General features: G+C 39.8%; 1 protein-coding gene and 1 long non-coding RNA gene across 4 annotated transcripts in view; one reads left to right on the top strand and one right to left on the bottom strand.

Annotated features, from left to right (window-relative positions):
• Positions 1-25,868, bottom strand: part of LOC131139352 (uncharacterized) — a 93,849-nt gene that overhangs the window by 24,160 nt on the left and 43,821 nt on the right. For all 3 annotated transcript variants that reach the window (XR_013629663.1, XR_013629662.1, XR_013629661.1), the window contains exons 2-4: positions 22,505-23,363; positions 22,185-22,331; positions 7,278-7,473 (exon numbers count right to left, since the gene is read on the bottom strand). This is a non-coding gene — a long non-coding RNA (uncharacterized LOC131139352). The remainder of the gene's footprint in view (positions 1-7,277; positions 7,474-22,184; positions 22,332-22,504; positions 23,364-25,868) is intronic.
• obi1 (ORC ubiquitin ligase 1) lies at positions 18,196-24,405 on the top strand. Its single transcript, XM_058088873.2, has 6 exons — positions 18,196-18,354; positions 18,556-18,691; positions 19,119-19,210; positions 19,914-20,135; positions 20,244-20,332; positions 22,201-24,405. Exons 1-6 carry the CDS (start codon positions 18,283-18,285, stop codon positions 23,474-23,476), a joined length of 1,887 nt encoding a protein of 628 aa, XP_057944856.2. The 5' UTR covers positions 18,196-18,282; the 3' UTR covers positions 23,477-24,405.

Raw genomic sequence — 25,868 nt, 5'->3', positions numbered from 1 at the left:
TAGGCCGAGTATATTAAAGGTTGGGTACTGCAATGGGGGTGCTAGCGTTCAAATGTATTGTATCCTGTCCTCTTCCTGCTCGGAGCATGCAAACCACACCCCATCTAACACTCAGAAGGAAATAGTGAGTATCTCTGAGACTGTGCATGTTTGTAAGTGCATGCAAACTATAGGCATGTGTACTAACTGTGAGTGAGTGACACCACTTCAGTTTCACTAGTAACTGTCAAGAATATAGACATTTTTTGAAACCACTATTTGTAACACACATTTCCATTGAGATAAAACATTCTTGATGCCTGATTGGAAAAGGTATTCCACATTTAAAAAGGAAGAGGTCAGGTATGACAAAACACACCTCCATCTTTGGGCCATCCTCTGTTGATTGAACTATTATAACTAGGGATCGACCGATGTGTTTTTTTTGGGGGCCGATGCCGATACCGTTTTTTTTTCCTTCACCCTTAGCCGATAGCCGATTTTGCTTGGGCCGATATTTGTGGCTGAAACTGCTTTTGCTCCCTCAATTTACATGAAAAAATGACCATGATAAATATTACAGGTCTCATGTTTAAACAAATATTCATTGAAATGTAAACACTGAACACAGTAAGATTCAGCTTTCTTAAACACATTTAAACGGCATTATCAACTTTAAAAGGAATAAATATTCAACCATGTGCAAAACATTTCTGTCGTAGTTTAAATTTATCTAGCATTGATGTGATGACGCGCACCCCCCCGCCTCCACACACACAAACACATCACACTGACACAATTTAGTACGATATATATAAAACATTTCTCATTATTAAAGTTTGTGTATAGTATTGTATATCCCTGATAATGCACATGCTATTTGGGGAATTGCTCTGTTTTGTGTGTGTTTTGTGTGTGTGTGTGTGTGTGCGTGTGTGTGAAACGCTGAGGTCGTGGTGGCATCACATTAAAGTGTTAAATCACAAAGAGAGGCTGCCGTCCCGACAGGGCCTTGTTAGTCACTCCTGATACATAATGACTTGTGCCTCACGGGCAAGCTAATTATCAGGTGTTTAACAGCCTGAACCTACAACACAGCTGCTATAGACCTGTGAGGGATAGGAGGTACATGGCCATCTCCTTCATCTCCTCTTCTTCTTCCCATCTTGTTTTCCTCTCCCTGCATCCTTTGCTCGTGCTTATTTCTCTCCCCCTCTCTCCTCTGTTGTACTCCCACAGTACCAGCTGGGAAACTGGCCTTGGGTTATGAGCTAGAAGCATACAACCATATGCTAGATATTTTCATGTGTAGAAACAAGACGAGGGAGAAACGGGAAGATTATCTTGTCGGAATGTGGGACATCTATCTGGTTATTTGGGTTCTCTTGCATGCTTCTGTGCATTTTCATGACAAGACAAAACCCTCAATTTAGCACATTTTTTTTGTTATTGTGCAACACATTGTGAACTGTATATGGAGACTGTAAGGAAGAGGCTGCTAAAGACACAAACACAGCTTGCTCATTAGTCACTTTCTTCCTGGACTGAAGCCAAATTTCTTCAGGTGATAAATGCACAGATAACAGGGAATCTGAAAGTCGCTGATCCAGCAAAGTGTTCACAACACGACAAAATGGCCTATTTTGTTCACTAACCCTACACGACATGTCTTGTCATTGACTTTACAGGCACAAGAACAGACGCACGCCTCAGCCTCTGCTGTCACTCAGGCATTGTCTTATTGATTATGAATGATATCCGACACAAGAGGCCGAAGGTCAAATCCCTACATGTGCCTTTTAGCACTCTGGTCACAATTTCTAACTGATCTTCTTCAAACTTTTAGGGGATTATTCTTCCACCCACAGCACGGTGGTCTAGTGGTTAGTGCGCAGACCTCACAGCTAGGAGACCAGGGTTCAATTCCACCCTCGGCCATCTCTGTGTGTTTGCGTGGGTTTTCTCGTGGGTACTCCGGTTTCCTCCCACATTCCAAAAACATGCTAGGTTAATTGGTGACTCCAAATTGTCCATAGGTATGAATGTGAGTGTGAATGGTTGTTTGTCTATATGTGCCCTGTGATTGGCTGGCGACCAGTCCAGGGTGTACCCCGCCTCTTGCCTCCAGACAGCTGGGATAGGCTCCAGCACCCCCCGCGACCCTCGTGAGGAAAAAAGCAATAGAAAATGAATGAATTAATGAATTCTTCCACCCAAGCATGCCATTGACATAAAGCCAATCCAAGATGGCCGAAGACGTTATAAATCAAGGTCAGTGTTTGTGTTTCAGTTCAGCTTCAGCAATATTTGCAGTTTTCAACCATTTATTTCACACTATCAAGGATTGTTTGCTGTTTTCAGATCAGGGTGTAGTGGCCATCCTGTTTTAACTATTGAAAATAGCCTAGTTTTTAATTTGGGCAATTATATTGAACGGGATTATGGAAATATGCTGCAGAAATGAGAAGTTTGTAATAGCAATTTCTGTTAAAGCTAATATAATTTCATATTTTTAATTTATTGTTCAGTAAAACATGAAAAGAGAGCTAATATTTTCTTAATGGATGATTCTTCCAAGACAGAAGATACATTATGTCCATTATTATGTAATTCCAGATAAATTTGCACCATTGAAACTTATAAGGGATACATTATTTCAGGCATAATACAACATAATGCAACATGTTCTATTTTGTAACATAACAATAATCTCTTCATACACAGCAAGCATCCATACATCCATCATTTTCTGTATCGCTTATCCTCACGAGGGTCGCGGGCATGCTGGAGTCTATCCCAGCTGTCTGGGTCGCCAGCCAATCACAGGGCACATATAGACAAACAACCATTCACACTCACATTCATACCTATGGACAAATTGGAGTCAGAAATGAACCTAGCATGTGTTTAGCAACATTTTCCCTGTCACTACTCTGTCCAAATGGAAATGTAAAAAAATATACCAGCCTCTTGAAAAGAAACGTGTCCAATATTTACGTTCACCTCTGAAAGGGTCAGGACAGTAACCCAGACAGAGAAAACGACTCCTCGGTGGCCGTCCCCTTTGTGAATCACCTCTTGCTGCTCCTAATGACATACTTTTGGATACATCCTATTTGCTCCCTCTCTTCGCATCGCCTTGTTTCCCCTCCATCACTCGTTAACCTCTCAGCTGGCTGAATCAAAGTTCAGGGCAAAGAGGAGAACCTCAGACGCAGCCATTCAGATAACAGGAACACCCTACACCCTCTTATTGCCTCCAGTGCAGTGATATATGGATCTGCAGGGGCTAATAGCCAAGTATTGACAGGGAAATGGTGTGCTTATCCAGCTACCGCATGCTGGAAAGAGGCCCCCAAAGCAGATGGGACATACTTTGGGGAGAAAAGCAGGAAAGCAAAAGAGGCGGAGGAGGTTGAAAAGCTGCGGGAGAATCGTACTGGGACAAGTTAGAGTCTTTATTGCTTTATTTCAGCTAATTTGAGTGTAACAACACACAGCATCAAAAGAGATTGCGGTGTACTGTACATGATGAATGACTTGTTTGGTTGGTCATTTAGCAATATGTATTATTGAGGTTGTAGTTTGCAGTGATGTGGAATTGCACTGAATCAAACTAAGAGGTGTCTCCGATTGCAGTTCTACATCACTACAAAGTATACTCACAAAAAATGTTAAAATACACATTTTATGAAGGTGCCAGTAAGAACAGCGCATTATTGTACTGTATCTGTAAAGGTAGACTTTAATACAGTTCTTGTATTAGCTGCCATATAGATGCAATATACAGTACAGTGGAGTTAACAGAAAAACAAAATATGAAAATGCAATAGTTTGCAAAGGCTGTTTAATATTTGAGTAGGTAATTAACATCAATCTCACACAAAAGGTGCAATGATATAAGCAAGCCTTTTTAAAAAAATAAAGATACTGATATGGTTCAAGTACTGCATCACGTGACATTTGGTTAAGGCCTGCAGTGAAGTGCTGCTTTAGTAGTTTAGAGCTTGTAAATGTTACTCTAAGGTACTGACCAACAAATACAACAATACCCATAACATTGGGTATACCAGCATGGGAATAGGTGTGGACTTAACAGAGAGGTATCAATTTAACAATGGTTTTTATTGAGGTGGACGTTTGCAGTGGTGTTGAACTACACTTCATCGCATTGGTACTGCAAAATTCTAGTTCCTAATATTTTTGAGCTCTAGTTTTTGCTAAATAAGCGACATAATAGAAACACACTTTTGTATGATACATTAGTTATACAACTGATAAACATATTGCTACATAAATTACTCCCTGGGGCTGCACGGCGGTCGAGTGGTTAGCGCGCTGACCTCACAGCTAGGAGATCGAAGTTCAATTCCTCCCTCGGCCATCTCTGTGCGGAGTTTGCATGTTCTCCCCATGCATGCGTGGGTTTTCTCCGGGTACTCCGGTTTCCTCCCACTTTCCAAAAACATGCTAGGTTAATTGGCGACTCCAAATTGTCCATAGGTATGAATGTGAGTGTGAATGGTTGTTTGTCTATATGTGCCCTGTGATTGGCTGGCGACCAGTCCAGGGTGTACACCACCTCTCGCCCAAAGACAGCTGGGATAGGCTCTAGCACCCCCTCGTGAGGATAAGTGGTAGAAAATGAATGAATGAATGAATGAATGAAATTACTCACTTAGTGTCAATTGAAATGAGCGTTAGGGTATTTTTAATGAACATCATTAGATTGTGGTGGTGTATTTAATGTAAGACATTTTAGTTTAATATCTTCATAATGTGAGACAATAACTGGCCCCCAACAAAAGAACCACCAGTGGTCAGTGTTTCAAGACAAACACGATAAGGAATAGTTATTGATTATAAGGCTTCATTACTTTTGTCGTAAACACAGCTATGATGAATACTTTATGGTCGTCTTTTTTATGACAAAATGAGTGCCTGTGTATGTTATTATGAGTATGGCGCCGCATCAGTGAGCAATGGGCAAAGACAATACAACATCTTGCCAGGGGGCGCCAAGCACTGCGTCGAGCCTTGTCTACGACCATGATTACCCACTTGACATCTTTATAGCTCCATGGCAGACGTACTCTTCGACATAACCGGAGAGGGAAGCGCTGCATGCCAAAGTGGCCCCACAGTGCTCAATGTGGACCATCAGAGTTTTGTGCTGACATAATTAGCCTGCTTAGCTGCCATCTGGGCTGTGGTTGTTGGCGGGTGCCATGAGCCAGGTGCTTCATGGGTAATACCAAAGAGAGGCATACAGCAGATGCACATGGGTAGACCTGCATCCCTGCCCTGGCACTGATTTGGAGTCAGTTAAGTCAAAAAATGGTGCTAGTCTGAGAATTACGACACCTAAAACTATCTGTTAAACTGAGCATCTGGGTAAAGCTTCTTTTATCTAAGTCTCCAAAAATATATTATGACTACTACTGTGTGGCACACACGCTAGAACTGAGGTCAGCTCTTTATGCAAGATAAAACACATGCCAAACAAACCAAGTAATCACTCCTCTTATCGAGGAAAAGCAGGTGCCATTTAATTGCCGATCGGCCAAAATCAGAGGACTTTCTGTAGCAGTTCAGTTGGCCGGTAACTTGATAAGACCGCTGGATTTACTCGATGAGGTAGAAAGTTCCTGAGCAAGCAGCAGGCATGTGGTTGTTGTTCCCAGAGGGCTGGGAAACCGTATCTGCCCTGAAGGAGCATCCTCTTTGGTAAGCACTTCTTATCCAGGCCATCACTGCAGGCCGATAGCAGCAGGGTAATATCCAGTAACTGCAGCTTTATGTGCGATCCAATACTTGGATCAATCCCTAGGACAGGAGGATCGCCATTAACCCCTGAGATCGCTCTCTTTTCTCTGCTTTGTTTTTTTTTGCATGTGTACTGGATATTTTCTTTGAGACTGCTGATAAAAGGAAATTATTTTTCAAGGAGGACTATTGTTGTGGTTGCAATATGCAGTGGCATAGAATTACAATATAGCATTCATTCATTCATTTTCTACCACTTTTCCTCACGAGGGTCGCGAGGGATGCTGGAGCCTATCCCAGCTGTCTTTGGGAGAGAGGCGGGGTACACCCTGGACTGGTCACCAGCCAATCACAGGGCACATATAGACAAACAACCATTCACACTCACATTCATACCTATGGACAATTTGGAGCCGCCTAGCATGTTTTTGGAATGTGGGAGGAAACCGACGCAAGCACAAGGAGAACATGCAAACTCCACACAGACATGGCCGAGGGTGGAATTGAACCCAGGTCTCCTAGCTGTGAGGTCTCCACGCTAACCACTCGACCACCGTGCCGCCCACAATATAGCATGTTGTTTCTAATATTTATTTTATTTTGTGACTATATGACCACTAGGCAGTCATTCTATTTCACTACTGAAGGAAAATACAAATATACCAATAGACATATTGTTAAATGAACCAAATGGAACATTATGTTTTTAAATTTCTGATTAGATGGATGTAATGACCTGCAAGTTTTTACTTGTGCAGGTGTGTGCATGGTCTGTTTATAAAGGAAGGTACAGTATAGAACAATGCAAAGATCTGGTTGTGTGTGTGTATGGAGTGTACACATGCATACTTGTGTTTGAGTGTGTGTGTGTGTGTAAGCATCCAGAAAAGCTAGAAAGATGCATAAAAAGAGATGTTGTGAATAGAAAGAGACTTTTCTTAAAACTCCCAATACTTTGGGGATTCTTGCCCCATATATTGTCCCATGTGACTTAGCAGAAGAAAGGCAGGCTGAACCAAAGACATGCAGCTCTGCACAGCATCTATAGTCCTCCCACGGAATATAAATGGGTTGTCACTGAATTTGGTGCCACGTGCATTGCTAGTGTCACACTAAAGTAGCATTGCAGACGAAAAAAAAAATGAAGTTACAAATATTGTTGAAAAGTAACATTTTTTTTGTAAAGATTCTTCAAAGATAAATCAAAAAATGCATGATCTAGCAGCAAGGGGCTTTGTTTGTCACATGATTTGGGGTATTCTGAATGTCAAATCTCAATTACATATCACTCAACAGTACTCGAAATGGACTAGGGTCTTTTCCAAATAGGCAAAACATAAATAATAAAAAAAATAGTAGATCAGTTGATGCTACATATTTTATATGTAATTTTTTGACAAGCTTTAAATGCAACACAATAACAGAATACCAAATTCTAAAATCAAACAGATGCATTTCTGATATTTATTTCTGTAACTAAAAAAAACACAAACTGTGAAAGTATTTACAATAGTTTGAAAAAGTTGACCTACCTCAAATGAAAAAAAGTGTCGGATGATGGAGACGTCAAACAAGACAGTTGAGCACATCCTCTCTTTTCCAGGCAAATGTCAGAGGGCCACAACGCTCCTCACGCTCCTCGGCCACATTCCCAACAGGAAGCACAAGTGTTGGGAGCAAGTTCTGGACGTGTCGGAGGTTTGGTCAGCGATGCCCGCGAGTAGCGATCTGGGGACAGGCACACAGGGAGACGGACTGAGCCGGACTGGGCTCTGCTGCAAGGCTTTTTCGCCTCTCCTTTCCTGAATGAAAGCAATCCCTAAGAGTGAATGGGTAATGAGAGACCGGCTCCTGAGATTTTAGCTTTCTTAATCATGTTCATAATTAATTCAAGAACATTGATAATTTCATTACATTCTTTTTGTCTTATCAATAAATGATGTGCCTGCACTTTTGGTCTTGTGTATACGGGAGAGAGTGAGGAAGCAAGTGAGAGAGAGGGACAAGAGAGGTAATACTGCACTAAAAGCACAAGAGATGGAAAATGATACAAACAGGGAAGTGGTAATTATAATCTTTGACCAAGCCACTGGCAGCACAATATGAAGTCAAGTGGCTACAAATAATTAATAAGGCCTCCTGGTGGGTGTGAGTGTGTGGAGTTAGGGAGAGGCTGCAAAGCCTTGTGCTGACAGGGTCTTATTTGATTGTTGCTTCATTATCCCACTTTATCGGATGTTCTTATCAAATATAAAATATGATACAGCAATCACACACTATGATGTTTTCACAAAAATCATGTTATACGCATTGTTAGCCAGTTAGTAGCACAGTTACCTTAGCAAGGCGGGAGGACATCAGCCTTATAATGTCCTTCAGAAGCAATAAAGGTTCCGGTTTCAGGGGATTAGTAAAAGAAGCAGACCGCACTTCCACCCACCCCCCATCCCCCAACCCTCCCAACTTGCCCTCTGTCACATCAGAAAAAGAAAAAAACTAAAGAATCCTTTTTTTTCATGTGTCATATATTGTTTCCAGTTATTTGGCAGCAGGATAAATGAGGTAATATGCATTTTTAATAGTTAATTTTCAGAATATTCAATAACCCTTCACCACTATTACAGACTGTGACCGTAATCAATCGAACCTTCTACTCAAACCTGCACTGAAAATAGAAGTGATGTAATGGATACCTCAGATACCTAAAAATACTGAGAGGGTTGAGTGTGTTGGGGAATGGGTCCAAAACACCACAACTCACCAGAATAGAATATCTTTTTGATAAAAAAAAAGATAGAAACAAAAGGTGAACTCTGCAGGCCATTTGAAAAAGCTATTGCTTTAGTTTTATACTTCAAATCTATAGGGGGCAGTATATTACAATATAGTATTGATCATTCATTCATTCATTCATTCATTTTCTACCGCTTTTCCTCAGGAGTGTCGCGGGGGGTGCTGGAGCCTATCCCAACTGTCTTTGTGCGGGAGGCGGGGTACACCCTGGACTGGTTGCCAGCCAATCACAGGGCACATATAGACAAACAACCATTCACACTCACATTCATACCTATGGACAATTTGGAGTCGCCAATTAACCTAGCATGTTTTTGGAATGTGGGAGGAAACCGGAGTACCCGGAGAAAACCCACGCATGCACGGGGAGAACATGCAAACTCCACACAAAGATGCTTAAGGGTGGAATTGAACTCAATCAATATGTGCTATAACTGGGCGCTACAGTTTCAGAGATCTCCTGACTGTGTGGCCAAGATGCTAACCATTAGGTGTATCCCACACACATTATTATATACACATATTATGTCATATATTATTATTACATTTTTGAAAAATGTACTAAATGTAAGAATGTTGGCGATAATATTGTGTATTGGGACAATTACAAGCTAGCAGGAGGGTTTGGCACAAAAATAGACATTTTTATGTCGTTATGTCAGAACGTAACTCCCACAAAAACAGCGATGTATTGTAAAGGCACATCATTTTCCTCCTGAGGTACAAGACGATATTATAAACCAGACAAAATCCAGGCATTTGTAAAGATTAAAATAAAATCTATGTTTTTGTTATTTGTCACTCCACAGCAACATGTATTTATTACTTGACCACGATCATAAAGTCTCTGTTGTAGATAAATGAGACAGGGATTTCATTTGAGCCTAAATGTATGAGGTTGGATGGACTCTGTAATTTGGTGATAGGTGCAACTCAAGGCTATTTGATCTTGCCACTTTTCTAATGGATTTTGAATTGATTAGAATATAGACTGGAGCATTAGCCATTCAAATACTTTATGTTCTATTTCTTGTTCATGTACCACAGGCTCTTGTCCTGAGATATGACCAGCCCGGCATGGGAAATATTAAATAAAATACAAAAGTAAAGAGGGGACAATACAGATTTACAGCAGGCCATTTTGACAGTCGACGTGATATAAGGGGTTCATAACAAGTTTTGCATTTTACCCCTGGTCCCTTCACACACATTTTCATCATATTTTATGTGATCTATGCATGCAGCACTCATCCTCGTGACGTGTCCTTCTTAAACAGATTGCTACAATACTTGTAATGATAGTCCTTCCCAGCTGTGCTGCACAAGAGAGAAGGGAGCAGCAGGCTATAGCATTAGCATAATACCCTCTCCCTCCTTTCACTATCCCTTGAGACCATGTGGGGCTGCATGGGGATGAGGGGTATCTTGGCTATGGAGGCAACTATACCGGCTGCCGGACCTGCAGGCTGTATGTGTGTGTGTGTGTGTGTGTGAGAGAGAGAGAGAGAGAGAACGAGAGACAGGGCTGAACTTGCCTGTGGGCAATGTAATAAAAACGCCACACGCTGCTGGTGGTGATGGTGGCACTACTGCTGTAGCTGCAGAGGAGGGGATAAATATAAACTAGGCCTGCATCAAAGAGACGGCCCTCCAGTCACAGCCTGACTTACACCCTAATAATTAGGGCCCTTTCCAATAAAACAGGGGATTGTGGCCATGCATCTATTTTACTTGTGTTTTCGTCTGCAGTGGGAGGGGCTTGTGATCGGACTCCAGATGAAGCTCAGGCATCACAAGGTTTAATTTCAGTGACTATGTACAATGGACAAAACAAAGCAAATGCTCTCTTTGTAAAACCTGAACTCAGTAGTATCATGCTTGTCACACTTCAATGTTTCAGGGGTACACCCTGGACTGGTCGCCAGCCAATCACAGGGCACATATAGACAAACAACCATTCACACTCACATTCATACCTATGGACAATTTGGAGTCGCCAATTAACCTAGCATGTTTTTGGAATGTGGGAGGAAACCGGAGTACCCAGAGAAAACCCACGCATGCACAGGGAGAACATGCAAACTCCACACAGAGATGGCCGAGGGTGGAATTGAACCCTGGTCTCCTAGCTGTGAGGTCTGCGTGTTAAGCACTCGACCGCCGTGCCGCCCTTCAGATTATCAAAGAAATGTAAATATTAATCAATGACAACACAACTGAACACAACATGCAGCATGAAGCGCCTTTTTAAGGTCATGCCACAACATCTCAAGAGGATTTGGTTCAGGTGTTTGACTCCAAAGTCTTCATTTTGTTTTTCTTCAGTCATTCACAGGTATTCAACAAAACGTTCAACACAATATTTAATTGCAAAATTGAGGTGAGCGTTAATAGTTTTTGTTCTGCAATGATTTTTGTTTCAAAATTCTGCCATACAGACCATTTTTTTACCAAGAGTCTTTCTTATGAACACTGACCTTAAGTGAGGCCTATCGTTCTTTGGATGTTATTATGAGGGTCTTTTGTGACCTCTTGAATGAGTCATCGTCGCACTCTTGGGGTCATTTTGGTTGGCCAGCCACTCTTGTGAAGGTTCACCACTGTTCCATGTTTTTGCCATTTGTGGATAATGGCTCTCACTGTGGTTTGCTGGAGTCCCAAAGCTTTATAAATGGCTTTGTAACCTTTTCCAGGCTGATAATCTCAATTAATTTCAGTTACGTTTTGATTGGGGCTGTGAAAGTTAACGAGTTAATGAAGTGTTAATGGAAGTCTCTTTTAAATTGAGAAAGAAAAGAGTATTTTCATTGGTAAAGTTAGCTGCCAGAGACTGGAGCAGTGCGGGTGTTTTTTTTATTGCCATATACATACAGTGCTTTTTGCACTGAACTACAAGCTAAAATTTGAGTTACAGCTGCTATTGACAGGCTGTCAATGTGATGACCGTGGCTAAAGTCGAGTGTTGTGCTAGTATTCGCTCCAAACAAGCTAGGGAAAGATTTTCAACACCTCAGTAAAACATACGTACATTATAGTAATATGATTTATCTTATTTATTATGTATTACGTAAAACTATGGCAGGAACATCAAATGAAAAGCATTCCCATATAGTATCCGTATTTGGGAGCAAATATGAGGTGAAAGAAAATGGGGGAAAATATATCAAAATACATCCAAAATACATGTCTGTGCAGATGGTACATGATGTGTTGAATGGCCGTCAAAAAAGTAGGACAGTTCGCAGTAAACATTCAAAACCTGGGGGATTTCTAACTAATAATTACAGTATTATAATCAAGTAATATTTACTGTATTTGCTGAACCTTTGTTGGTGAAATTAAGAGCTAATATGCTAATAATGAAATAGTAATAAAAATCGGCTTTGTTGTTGTATGAGATTTCCCCTACTTATTATAGATTAAAAAATGATTTATTTCTGCGTTTAATGCAATTAATTCAAAGTTAACTATGGACAAAATGTGATTAATCACAATTAAATATTTTAATTGATTGACAGCCCTAGTTTTAATAGAGAGGTTTGTATTTTTTTCCTCCCCTTTCCTCTTTCTTCATTAAAAAAAACTGCATTTGTGTTCATTTGTCGTCACAGACAAATATTTAAATTTGATAATGTGAAAAATTGTTTACAAACATGTAAAAAAGTGGGAGGGAGGAAGACTTTTTCACACCACTGTCCATGTGACTATTCTTAATGACTACTGAGCTGTCAACAAGTTAAAGTATAAAAATGTTCAAGCTGTTCTGTTACAATAACATTCAAATGACTTTCAGACTTGTTTGTTTTGTCGTTTGCTTAAAATCCACACACGCACACACACTAACTCTTGACTCTCTGCCCAGATAGTAGCTAATCAATATCATGTTATCTAAAACCTCCCAGTGTGTACTGGTTTATCTTTTCACTCAAATGTACTTTTTTCTCTCCGCTGCATCTTCCTCTACATGTTACACTTCTTAAAATTGCACTCCTACTGGAGTAAAATCATGGCTGACTTTAAACTAAATATTTGATTACTTAATAACTGTGGAATAATTCCAAAACATTTAGGAACTCGTGAAGCATTTAATAAATTACTCATATATTTACACACTTCTAGTATTAAATTTGCCTTATCATTGTCTAAGAACCATATTTCACATGTGATTCCCGTATTTTTTCCCACCTCTGGTTACAGTGCTGCTAAATAAGTACTAAATCACACTGATGTGTGATTGCGAAAGGGCGACAGAGGCAGAGAGAGAAACATAGCGGGAGCGAGAGGGGAGCCGGGTGGGCTCGGCTGTCCAGGCAGGGGGTATCGAACTAATTAAAGCAAGCATTTGTCAGAGATTAAGCCTTAAACAGAAAAGGTCATCTGTGCAACAATGTTCCCTGTTTCGCTGCTGTGCTCTTAGGGCAATCTAAACCTTTCCCAGCTAAATGGTAAAGATGCTATTTGGCAGCCCAGAGGGGGAGGGGACCGGTGGGCGAGACTGACACCCAGGTCATTGGTTCTTCACTGTCCATTACGCATGCTGGTCAAATCTGGCAATCGCTGTCATTTAGGGATGAAAAATAAGCGCTTGGACAAGATCAATAGATGCAGTCCTCTGTAGCAGCAGTGATTAATTGAGTGTCACCAATTAATGACCAGTCTGTTGCAGAGCAACGCAATCTCCGAGGTACAATGGGTCTTATTGGAAATTTATTTCATTTCAGACTATTGACCATAGTACACTGGCCAGCAACTATACCAATACTCTATTATTTGATTTTTATTTTTTTGATTCACTGCTTTAACTTACACACAGACCAAATATCAACAACGTATTGTATTATAAATAGCCGATACTTTTTTATATGTATTATTTTTTTACATCTAGATTTGTGGTTTGATGACAATGACCACATCCCTACTATTAACAAAAATATAAAAATACAGCGATGGCTCGGAAGTACAAACCGTGACTCCAAGGGGTTCACTAGCTGACCAAAGCCAGTATCATTAACAATGTTAATTGGCTGGTCATCTAATGCCATAATTTGCATATGAAATCACAGATCACTTTAGCCCTCGGGTCATCTGTGGCATACTTTTGCACCTTTCAAATGCGGCAATGATAGGAACAAGCCCTGGGTTCTGGTGACTTTGACGTTCTAGGCAGCTGATAAGGTTGAAGCGCCATGTTTTTTCCGTCATTGAAATGTCTTCTTCCTCTGAAACAATAAGAAGTTTCACACGATTGATGCTATGTTTGTTTACAACTGAACTTCCTGAATTTACTGTTACTACACAATCTGTGCTGGAAACACGACACATTCTGCACATATGCGATACCTACATCATGTCAATTACTCGCAAATTTTTTACAATAGAGGTCCTGTGACCTCATGTGACATTCATTTTCTGCCGCTTATCCTGACGAGGGTCGCGGGGGTGCTGCAGCCTATCACAGCTGTCTTCGGGTGAGAGGCGGGGTACACCCTGGACTGGTCGCCAGCCAATCACAGGGCACATATAGACAAACAACCATTCACACTCACATTCATACCTATGGACAATTTGGAGTCACCAATTAACCTAGCATGTTTTTGGAATGTGGGAGGAAACCGGAGTACCCGGAGAAAACCCACGCATGCACGGGGAGAACATGCAAACTCCACACAGAGATGGCCGAGGCTGGGATTGAACTCGGGTCTTCTAGCTGTGAGGTCTGTGTGCTAACCACTCGACCACGTGCAGCCCTCATGTGACATGTGTTATTTTTTTTATTAATTAACATATATCTAATAACAATACTTCCTATATGGAATATATTGTCTTTATTCAACTTCTGGTCAAACCAAATAAATTTCAAAATTAAAATGATGTAAAGCTTTTAAGCTAGTTTTAAGCCCCGCCCACTTAGCGGATAGCGGATAGCTTTTCAGTGCTGAAAAAAAACACGTAAAATAATTTATACAAAGACAAAAAGAGGCCACTTAGCACAACAGATATGACAAAAAATTTTTGATTATGTTGTCATTTCTTCAAACCAATATATTGTTTTTTGATCGTGTAATATACGATATTACACATGCGGAGTACAAATCCAGTGGCTAGATTTGTAACTGCCATAAAATAGGTTAACTAATAACATAGTTTGCATATGCATAGTACAAATGGGGTTGCCTGACATGTGGCAGCTGAAAAATAGGTCGACAAGCTGCTCACCCATTGAAGTTTTGTGCATGGGCGAAATGGACCGTTTCTGGTACAGATCGTGTATAGTAGCAGTTACAACAGACCGTATGTCACAGAAAAGGGGTGCTTGATTTTCTCATGCTAACCCACCAAACAGCACATTATGGGCAATCTTGCCTCTTTGCAGCTTTTCATTATAATTCATCATAATTGTCCCGATAATTATCAGACCGATACTATTAATAGCTATCACCGATACAATGTCAGTTGTGTCATTGGCAAAAAATCTCAAAATATCTTTATTTTTATTTTGTTGATCAAATAAAAAACATTTACCTAAGACTTGTCCCTGAATCTCTCACTGTTTAAAATACGCGTAACTGTTGTTTGGCTAAGCTTGCATTCCTATACATGCCAACAAAAGTCTTTTATACATTTTCAAATTGGAACCGGTGTGTAATTTGCAGTCAGTCAATTCTAATCGTATTGGGAAGACGTCCTGGTCTGAGATAAATTAAGCACAGGACATGTTGGTTTAGATTTGAGTGATAGTTCTTGAGGGTCAGTGTGGCGGAGAATCATGCTGGGATGAGAAACATGTTACAGCAGGGGTCTCAAACACGCGGCCCGCAGGCCAAATGTGGCCCGCAGGACACTAGTTTGAGGCCCCCGCCTTGATATGAAAGTTTAATGTTTGATATAGATGCTGTATGGTATCATGTACCCAGAAAAAAATATTACGTTTGATTAATGTTCATGTTAAAGGTTAAATAACTGTTCATAGTTATCCTCCTTATCCGTGTGGAAGTGGTAAGTTTTTGGCTTTTTAAGTTTAAAGGAAATAACTTGAAGGCTACCGTTTAGGTCGCTAGCTCTCTAGTTTGCGAGTTAGCATGTGTCTCAAGACCCTGCAGTTGCGCAATATGTTGTAAATAAAAAGAGTATAAATGTGACTATAGTCGTGTTTTGTCATGTCCACAGGGCTCTAATAATGCTTTGTTCATTTTAATCTGAAAAAAATAATTTGTCTACCCACCAACTATATGTGGTTTCTTAAGTTTTTATTATTTGCCGTTTTATTATTATTATATTTATTTATTACTGATTGATTGATTTTCTTTATTCTTGATCTTATTTTGTGTAGAAAAATAAAAATGAAGATATTTGAGAACAGTGGAATGTTTTATCAGAGCTTTTCTTGCAGAAAATTGGAACCAAAGCAAAGTTTATTCATTTTTCTGTTTTTAATAAATGCGTTTTTTTGGGGTTTTTTTTTGGAAAACCTGATGCGGCCCAGTCTCACCCAGACCCTAGCTCCAGTGGACCCCAGGTAAATTGAGTTTGAGACCCCTGTGTTACAGTGTGTGATTGCTTATTAAAGAGACATATTTTTGTTTATTATCATGGCCTTAAGAATGAATCTGATTAGTAGAGTTTCTTTACAGAAAATGAAATGCAATAATCATAAAACAACAAATATTTCAAACCGAGCATCAAAATGTTATTATTAGTAATAAACTTTGTTTTCTTTTTGCTCGGCAGGTCCCTCCTATGTTTTAATAGTCCCATAACTTAGATGCCCTACGTACAGTATACTGTAGGTTTATGTGAGGAATATCTTAATTTGTTTATGAGTTAAATTTAACCCTGAGAGAAAGCCTTTTGTCTACTGTACCGCTATGAATATTAAACCTGTGAAAGCTCTTTCACTAATCCAGGTACAATTTTAACTTTTACTGTATTTTCAAAGGTGTGTTGTATCATGCAAATCATCTCCTATTTTAAGCAACACCGTGGGTGAGCAGTAGGCGGCTGGGATCCAAGCGTGTTTCTCTTACAGGTGCAGACCTTTGTTCGGGTAAAAATGGTTGTGTCTGTGTCATGTATGAGCATGATATGGTTATGCTGGAAGATGCTAAAGTTAAAGTACAACCTCAAACGAGTGCAATAAATACACAAAAAAATAGGTCATTTACTAGGGAGTCATAAAGAATAAAAATACAATATTGAGCTGCATGTAGCATTACTACGTTTTTTTGAGGGCCCACACACACCACACACATACACAAGCCATGTTTGTTGTCAATGCATGTGACCCGATAAAGCAGCAGTCAATCTTTTTGGGAAAGTAAAAAGGGATAAAAAGGGCTTTTTGCTCTATTTTCTTTTTACTTTTTTGCTTCTATTTTTGCTCTATTTTTACAATTTGTGCTGTTTTTTATGTTATTTTGTTTCTGCAATAATACAATGACAAATGAACCACGGGCCGTGGATATCCCCGTAGCCACAGTTTGGTCACCCCTACTCTTCATCGGGATTGTGCTTGTTTTTTGGAGGGGCTCATCTATGGAGTTATATTTGCGTCCTAATTTTGAGGACCTACGTATATTAACCCTCTGGTACATTTTGAGTCCTTTGAAATCTGTTAATTTTTTTCCCAAAAATTATTTTTTTTCAGTTTTAATGTTTTAGAATTCTATTTGGCCGCTTTTTGGGTTAGTGAATAATATGTCTAGTAATTAAATGAAAAAAATCTTTACATTTATTGATGCAAAATCATCAATATCCAAATTTTTACAGCAATTCAGAAATGGTGTAGCTTCGCCTACAGTAGCAAAGCCACGTGTTGGCCGTGGCCACCCCTGGTCGCTCTCTGGCCACCCCACTGGCCATCTAGACATTTCAGGTATCAACTCATTGCCACCCCATGTGAGTAATCGTCTCACGTTGGCCACCCCAATTTAAAATATCTGGTTCTGCCAGAGATATTAACGTGCAATAACTACTGTTGCATGCTGAGGTACATCTCTGAACTCTTTCACTCGCTCGCTTCCTCTCGCTCAACCCATCTTCACACTGCTCACTCAACCATTTTGCTAGTGTGGCGAGGATAAGGGCATGTTTAGTGGCCAAATGCATGCCTGTTGGTCACTCTAGGGGAGGGGAGGGCACTGTTGTAATAATTATTTTTTTCCCAATATTGCTGCAATGAATGGCAAAGTCTCAAAGATGGACTAGTGGCTTGGGGTTGACGGGTAGGTGACCCCTGACCTAAATCATCATCATCACTGACTTGTCATGAATTCAACTAATCACCTGGAGAAACAAATCAAATCAATTGTGTGCGAGTCCCACACAATATAGACTTTGTGAGTCTTGTTCACTGCCCTGTTTATTTACAAAAAACACAGTTATAAATCTACAGCTTTTTATAACACATACCTCCCATTGTAATTTGGGGACTTGAAAAATTACAAATCAGGTCTTTTGGACCGTCTATTAGAGCAATTGATGGTTGAGCAGTGTGCAGAAGACATGTTTACAATGCAATGTTTCCGGATTCTGATCACAATCAATGTGGCCATACCTCCGCAGGGCTTCATCCGAAAGTGGGTTCAGCAGTCTAATGTCGTTGGTCACATGGGTCTCTGTATTGACGACTTGTGAGTTTCTAATCTTTTTGGCCTTTCTGATGTTCCGTAGTTGCCGGATTTGGCGCGAGCGTCAACACTTCCTGTTTGCTCACTTAGACCTCCAGGGACGCCCGTGTGTGGAAACATGGCTCTCAACTTTCAAACTTCGACACTGTGCTTGACTCTGCCAATATCGTGTCAGATATGCCTCGGAAAGGTATTTGTTGTTCTCTCTGTATAGTCGTTGACGCGTTGCGGTAGTTACATACGTGTAATGTATCATTCTACAATAACATTCCGGACGTTTACGACGTTTGTGTTGGGGCGACGTCGAATAAAATGTGAATTTGCTTTAAGTCCTTTGTCTTGGATAACGAATCCTGACCATGATGACGCCGACTTTCTATTTACTGTATAGGTCAGACAGCCGGTTATATGTGGCAACCACCACGTGTTCTGTTCATCCTGCATGGAAATGTGGTTAAAGAAAGCAAGCCAGTGTCCGACATGCAGAGTCCCCATAACGGCGGAGAACCCCTGCAGAGAAATTATAGGTGAGTACCAGCCGGTACTGTGTAATGAAGTGAAATACATTGTTTGTTATTGGAGTTTGCAGGCGTGAAACTGAATTGCACCATGGTGTTGTTGCCTATTAAGGGTCTGTAGTCAAGTAGTCAAATATAAACAAAAACAACTCTCAATAGCTAATGATAATATTGGACTAATTATATCTGTCAGTGTTCTGACTACATGTGTGAAATTCATATTGCTATTGATGTACTGATTATGAAATATGGGGCAATTGTGTGTGTTTTAATTGTTGAATCTTATGTGAATGTGAGTCTTTGTCAAGACTGTCAAGTTATTAGCAACTGTTATGCTGTCATGCATAATTTTCACTTCACCTCTTCCCCTTATTGGGATGTTAAACACTCTTTATTTAATAAATCACCACACAATGTCTGTATGCTACTGTTATAGGAGGAACAAATGAGAGCGATCACACTGAGAGCCCCTCTGTGAGAAATTGTCTCAGGAAAACAAGGGGAGAGCTCCTTCTTCGTGAGTATGAGGTATAAGTCCAACAGGCCCTTCATACAGTTTAATCAAATATTTTTTAGAATATCAACAACCTTTTATTTGTGCCACCGAGGTAGATTCGTCTTTCTGCGTTCTGTAATATTGGATAAAGGAATACATGTATAAGCACTTGCAGGAAGGGGAAATGTCTGTTAGTCATGTCTGAGCATTTGGTGCTTTGGTGCCATTGGCTGTGTTTGTTTAGTAAACTGGTACCTCTTAGATAGCCTTTCCCAATTTCCATACAAAATGGAACTGACCCATTAAGGACAAATGGACATGTTGTTATGATGGACTGTCGGTAGGAGTTGGGAATCTATAATACAATTTCAAAATCTTATTTCTTAAAAACATGCATTCAGGTGAAAGCCTATATACTGGTCTTTTGGTCTTTTTAGCAAGCAAATTTTTCATCATCCACAATCCATCCAGACACGTCTTTCTCTTTTCTGTGTTCCCAACAAAAAGTTTTGGAGTAATGTCAGTAATTTTACACAATGAAACATGTTAATTGTTTCATCGTATCATCAAATAGTAAAAAATAAAGAATACAATTGACTGTAAATAGCATACTATATGCATTCCTGATCAAAATTTTAAGACCAGTGGAAAAATTGCAAGAAATGGATAGTTGCTGTGAAATGCTATGGTTGCTTCCTCCGTTTAATATTATAAAATATTTCTTTAATTTGACAGGAAGAAATTGAATGTCTCATCAGAGATAACGAGGATCTGAAATCCAAAAATCATAGTCTGGAGCTGCAATTGAGAACAGCTTTGGATCCTTCCAGTATTAACCCTGTGCAAGCAGACGACAGAAGAGTGGATCCGTCCATCATGGAGGAGTGGGCAAATAGGCTGCAAACAGCCAAAGATGTTTGTGATCAAGTAAAACAGGACCTGGACAAGCTTAAGGAGGCATGCATTATTTTAATATTACACTTTTATAGACTCTTTTTCTTTTAAATATTTTATTTCCCCTCTTATGAAAACTCCTGGCAAATGTGTTACTGTTGTCATCCTCAGGCAAATAAAGCCTTAAGATCTCAAAATGTTGACCTGGTACAAGAGAATATGAGACTGAAGGCCGAGGTGGTCAGCAGATCTCCACAAAAGTAAGTACAATATTTTATATATTGTAGGTTATTTTTTTAAGTGTTGCTTAGGACTTATGTATGTCTGTTTTAAACGTCTGGCTATTCGGTGAAAGTCAAAGTCCTACACAACTGTTTGACATGTCTATACAATTGTCCCTTGATACAGCGCGGTTTGAACATCTCTCCTGTGCTCTATAGCTGTTTTTCAAAAATTAATAAATGATGGCCCATTATTATTAAAAAAAAATCTTTTTAAGAGCCAAATAAAAGTATTCTGTTCGTTTGGAGTCAATACTGTTACAGTGATGACACATTTCTTTGAGTCCTTGCAGTCACACAAGACAGTGAAAAACGTTATCATCCTATTCCATGTGGAAGTTGTGAGTTTTGGCTTCTTACTCTCTTAGTTGTCTGTCTTCCCCACTTCATTTCAAACCTATTCTAAAGAGAATAGAAAAATAAATACATTGGAAGCTAACTAGTTGGCTCAGTAGATTGGCATAGTTAGTAGCGGCAGTGTTCTAAAGGAGACGGGTGAAGTGGTCTCCTACACCGGGGCCTCCTTCTGGAGCCAGGCCTGGACAAGGGGCATGATGGTGGCTGAGCATACACCCATGGGGCACGGCCGGGCACAGCCTGAAGAGGCTACATGCTACATTCCTCGTCACACTGATCCAACCAGAACTGGACATGCCGTATCATTTAAGATGGGGGGTGTTTAAGTCATTGTTGATGTACTACAATGCTGACATTGATAGTCAAAAATCAAAATGTCTACAGGGCTCTAATAATGTTAAAAGGCTGTTTTTAGAAACCCTTTTGTGGTTTGAGAATGACTGTGTCTCCATGCAAGATCCAAGATCCATAACAGCATGCTTGGATGAGTTTGGCATCGAATATAAATCCATCAAATACCTTCAAGGATAAACTATAACAGAGATTGTCAAGTCCTACCTGACAAGACCTCTGACCTCACAAAGGATATATCCTCTTCCCAAAAGAATCAAGGTAGTTGTACTACATCTGCAATAGCTAGCCAACTTCATGTTTTCTTCTATTTTCACCTCCTGTATAGGTCAGGTGTTCCAATACTTTGACACTGAAATCGTGTATATCGGCCGTCCCCAAACCGACTCACGAATTGGTTGTTAATTATGGTATCACACTTCAGAGAAAATAAAATAAGTAATTTCTCAGTTAGTTTCCATTTTATTGACAGTTGGACTCTGTGACTTTCTTAATTTGAAAATGATATTTCATCAACAATCTGCATCACCAATCAATATCCTAATTCTAGCTACTAAGTGAGGACCATGATGTGTACAACTCCAGAAATAGTTTAGTGCGCCTCATGATATGGTAGTATGGTGGGTTATATTTAGGTGTGTTCAGTAGTTTGTTATACATGACCACTAGTATGTAATATTTCATATGTACATTTTTTTTAGTCTAATAAAAACTGGGGGGTATACAACATTAACTTGTCACTCTGCTTGTCCATCACGCTACTCATTACTGGTAATTTGTTCACTGTGGAAATGAAGTAAGTCCAGGTGCTATACATGTCAAGGTGCTGAGTGCCAATCATGGAGTCTTGTGATAAAAATGTTTTTGAGTGGATGAGGTGAGTAAAAACACAAGATTTGGATATAAATAGTTTGTATGTATTTGGATAAGCATTAAAGATGTAAGGTTTTTGCAAAAGAGACATGCTTGATATAACGTGATCACGAATTTCCTGTCACAGTAATGTCCTTGTTTAGAATACAAAATTAGGATTTAGGAATATATATATTTACATATATATATATACACTTTATGCTTGTTCCTTGAAATGTGTTTTCCTTTTGTTTGACATTATAAAACATACCATGGTCTATCCCCAGGTTTGGGCGATATACCGTTGCTGCCTTGGAAGCAAAAATCCAGCAGTATCAGCGAGATGTCGATCAACTGAAGAAGGCACTGGAACGCAGTGACCAGTACATCGAAGACCTGGAGAGTCGGGTCAGGACGTCTGAAAAGAGATGTGCAGAAATGCAGGACTCGTGTAAAAAGACCAAGCACGGATCAGAATCTCTGAGCCAGCAACAAAAGATCAACATGATGATGAGAAGCCTCAGTGATAATGAAAGGGACTCTATCTGTAGCAATCCTGAGGGGGATGCTCTGGCATTTTCTCGAACTCACAGTTTGATGTTCTCCTCCTGTGTGGATCACAAGGACCCTCCCAAGAATCTCTGTGGCATCACCAGTAAAGGCGAGGACTTAGATGGCACCTCCTCAGACTTCTTGCCTTCTACTCCCTCCTCTGCCTTCCGTTCCCTGACACTGAGGAGCCCTGGTGTGCGGGAGAAGAAAGTTGCGTTTAAACCTGTGGCTCACCTCAGGAGGCTCGATTTTGATGACTTTCCAAGTCCTGTGGAGAGCACCGCAGGGAACCAGTTCAACAGCGGGGACAAGTTCACCAAAGGTTTGCCGACTAATGCAGAGATGGAATCAATGAAGCCTGTTTTTTGGGGGACTTGGAAGTGCTCAAAGTCAAATGACCAATCATCTCCGGGTCCAAGCACAGAGAGCTTTGCTTCTGATTCCATGTCTGCAAATCTTGGTGCTGACGAGCAGGACAGTTTCCAGAAATCCAGTGAAGCCTCCATGGATGCGGCTTATCTGGACAAAATCTCAGAGTTGGACTCCATGATGCTCGATGGCGAAAGCTCCAGTAGCCGCGGTTCTCAGGTTTCCCTGGCACCTTCCCCTGCCGCCAACTTGGACCACACCGTCATCGCAGAAACACAAACCCACGTCAGCGTCCTAACGCCGTATACCACAGTGAATAACAGTGAGGCACCTGGAGGGCATGTGGGAGATGTTCCTGTGGAGGAGAGCAGTGTGCCTGGCTGTGTGGAGAGCGAGGGGTCATCTCACAACGACGACCTTTCTTTTGATTTGCTATTTGATGCTGTGGAAGACACCAAGGCCTGTCCCTCTGGTTCTGTCAGTCCTGCAGGCCCAAGCCAGGATCCCGACACCTCTCCTTGCGGTAAACCTGTGAGCACATCAAGAGACAGACACACGTTCAATACAGGCCAGCCAGCTAAAAGAAAGTCACACAGTCCCTTTAACACAAGCAGTCCCACTAAACTTTCAAAACTTATGTGAATGTTTTAAAAACACAATTTGAAGTTCCATTCTTATCTACTGTTACATTGTAAGAACAGATAAATGAGCAGTTTTTGTATCAACCCTGTAGGAGTTCAACTGGATGTACAGTATACTACTTTTTAAAAAATCTGACTTAGCTGTAGGACGTATTGTTACTGTTTTGTGTCACACTGCCTCTTCTTTAGGTACATTTACTGTTTACCTCCTTGTCTGTGCTAGAAACTGTTAAATACACAAAATGATGGTCTACTGAAAAAGATATAGAGTGTTAATGAATTAAATGATCTTGCAATAAGAATGTATGGAGCAATTTTATTGATTTAATTTCTCAAACCAGCTAGTTTTAAGTTTTATTGCTCTAGTTTTAGAATGGTATGTATTTTATTGTCTAATTGTTTTTTTTAAGTCTCAATTTATTTGACATATGCATAACAAGAATCCCCATTGCAATCATTAATTTGCTGTCATATAATGCAGAAAAGTGGCCCCTTTTTGCCCTGCTTGAAAGCTTGATGTATCCCATCATGACACACATTAACCTCACTCAGGCACCCAACAGTAATTCAGTTGCAGCAGAAAAGCACCTTATTTATTATGCAAATTTAATGATATCACGTGTATTTCACGTGCCGCTAATCGCTAACATGAAATTTTAATTGGACAACCGTTGTACTTTGGATAAATGAAGTGTTAATTCATTGAGATTCATTAATTTAGGTAAAGACTGTACAAGGTTACACTGGAGTATTCAATAAATGTGTTTAGTGGCCAACTGGAGATGATGAAGATCAAACAATCTTGTTTTACATATAAACGTGGCATGAAGTTAAAAAAAAAAGATTGATTGTGTAATTATAAAATATGGTTGTAGTTTGCTGAGGTTCATCATGTAATAGTTGACATTTTGTTTCCTCTCATAGCAACTAAGAAATGAAACATATTAAACACTTTCCATAATGATGCTTTGCTGATTATGCAACACTGCAGCCACAATATTGAAGATCTAAATGTCTATATTCCAAATACAACAGCATTATTATAATAGTATTGTGGTTCGGATGTCTGGTGATTGTATGATTGATATATGTTTCTTAAAATATGACTAGTCTTATATTTTGTCAGGTGCAGGTATATGTCTTTGCACTATGATTGTACAGTACACTCTTAAAAATGCTGGGTTAAAAACAACCCAATCTGGGTTGTTTCCCAACCCAACGCTGGTTAAATATAGGACCAACCTCGCGTTGGGTTATTTTAACCCAACAAGTTGGGTTGGTTCTCTTAACCCAACAATTGGGTTGTACATTGGGTTGTTCATATGACCCAACGCTGGGTTCATATTTACTACACGGCTGGGTTATTTCAACCCAACAAGTTGGGTTGCCAATATACCATATATATATATATATATATATATATATAATTTATTTATTTTTATTGTATGCTAATATTATTAATAATATATTACAATGACACCAATGTAACAATAAAATATTTATTAAAATTCAACATTTCCAGAACATACAAATATAACAACTCACAACATTTCCTTCACATATGAACAAATTATGTCCAAAAAAATTACATTTTAAGAACGGGTGAGGAGGACAGCTATGAGAGAGTGATATATACATAGAACAAGAGGCTCTGTGAGCAGCAGCACAAATGGGTAGGCGATTGTGCCTGCTGCAAGTATTCCACCATGTTAGCTCCGACCTATGATGAGAAAAGAAAAAAAGGTAAGTATTTTGTAAGTATTTCTAGCAGTGCAGAGCAATTGTCATCAGCTCTCTACTGAAGCTATTTCAATATATATTCTACGGGGAGAAGTGTGACACCTGTAAAGTCAATGGCGTGTTCAACAATTTATTCAGGGGGTTTGGCCAGTCTTATGTTTGGTCTGTGGTTTGTGTGATATGTTTGGTCACACATCACTATGGAGTAACAACTTACACCAAGTTACAACTTGTAAGAATAGTGCTTCATGAAATGAGAAACAGCCAAATGTTACGCTGTCACACATTCCATGAAATACAATCTTTTCAAGTCGCTCCTCATAAAAAGAGTCCTGCTTTAAAACTGTGTAAAAGAACAACTGGAGTCATTTCACAATTCATTTACATTTTAATTTCTGTTGAAAGGTAAATTACTTACCAGCTTAACATCGATGAAGGCTCTCTTCACCTCCTGAATACTCGCCCGGGCCAATTTCCTGCCCTTTTTAAACACAGGCGGAGGGAGCAGGATGGGCAGCAACGTCATGGGCAACTTCTCCCCTGGCATCTGTAGGACAATTATGGGTGTCATTACCAGATTGTTGAGAACATGAGTTTTAAATATTATAATATATTACAATTTTAGATAAAACTGTTTTCAATATGTTCCACTA

This window comes from Doryrhamphus excisus, linkage group LG13 (genome assembly GCF_037039965.1).
Source record: "Doryrhamphus excisus strain RoL-2023G ecotype Guam linkage group LG13, RoL_Dexc_Guam_v1.1, whole genome shotgun sequence".
In the NCBI taxonomy this organism is placed as follows: domain Eukaryota; kingdom Metazoa; phylum Chordata; class Actinopteri; order Syngnathiformes; family Syngnathidae; genus Doryrhamphus; species Doryrhamphus excisus.
Note: the sequence above shows the minus strand (reverse complement) of the source record. Positions and strands in the feature narration are given on the sequence as shown.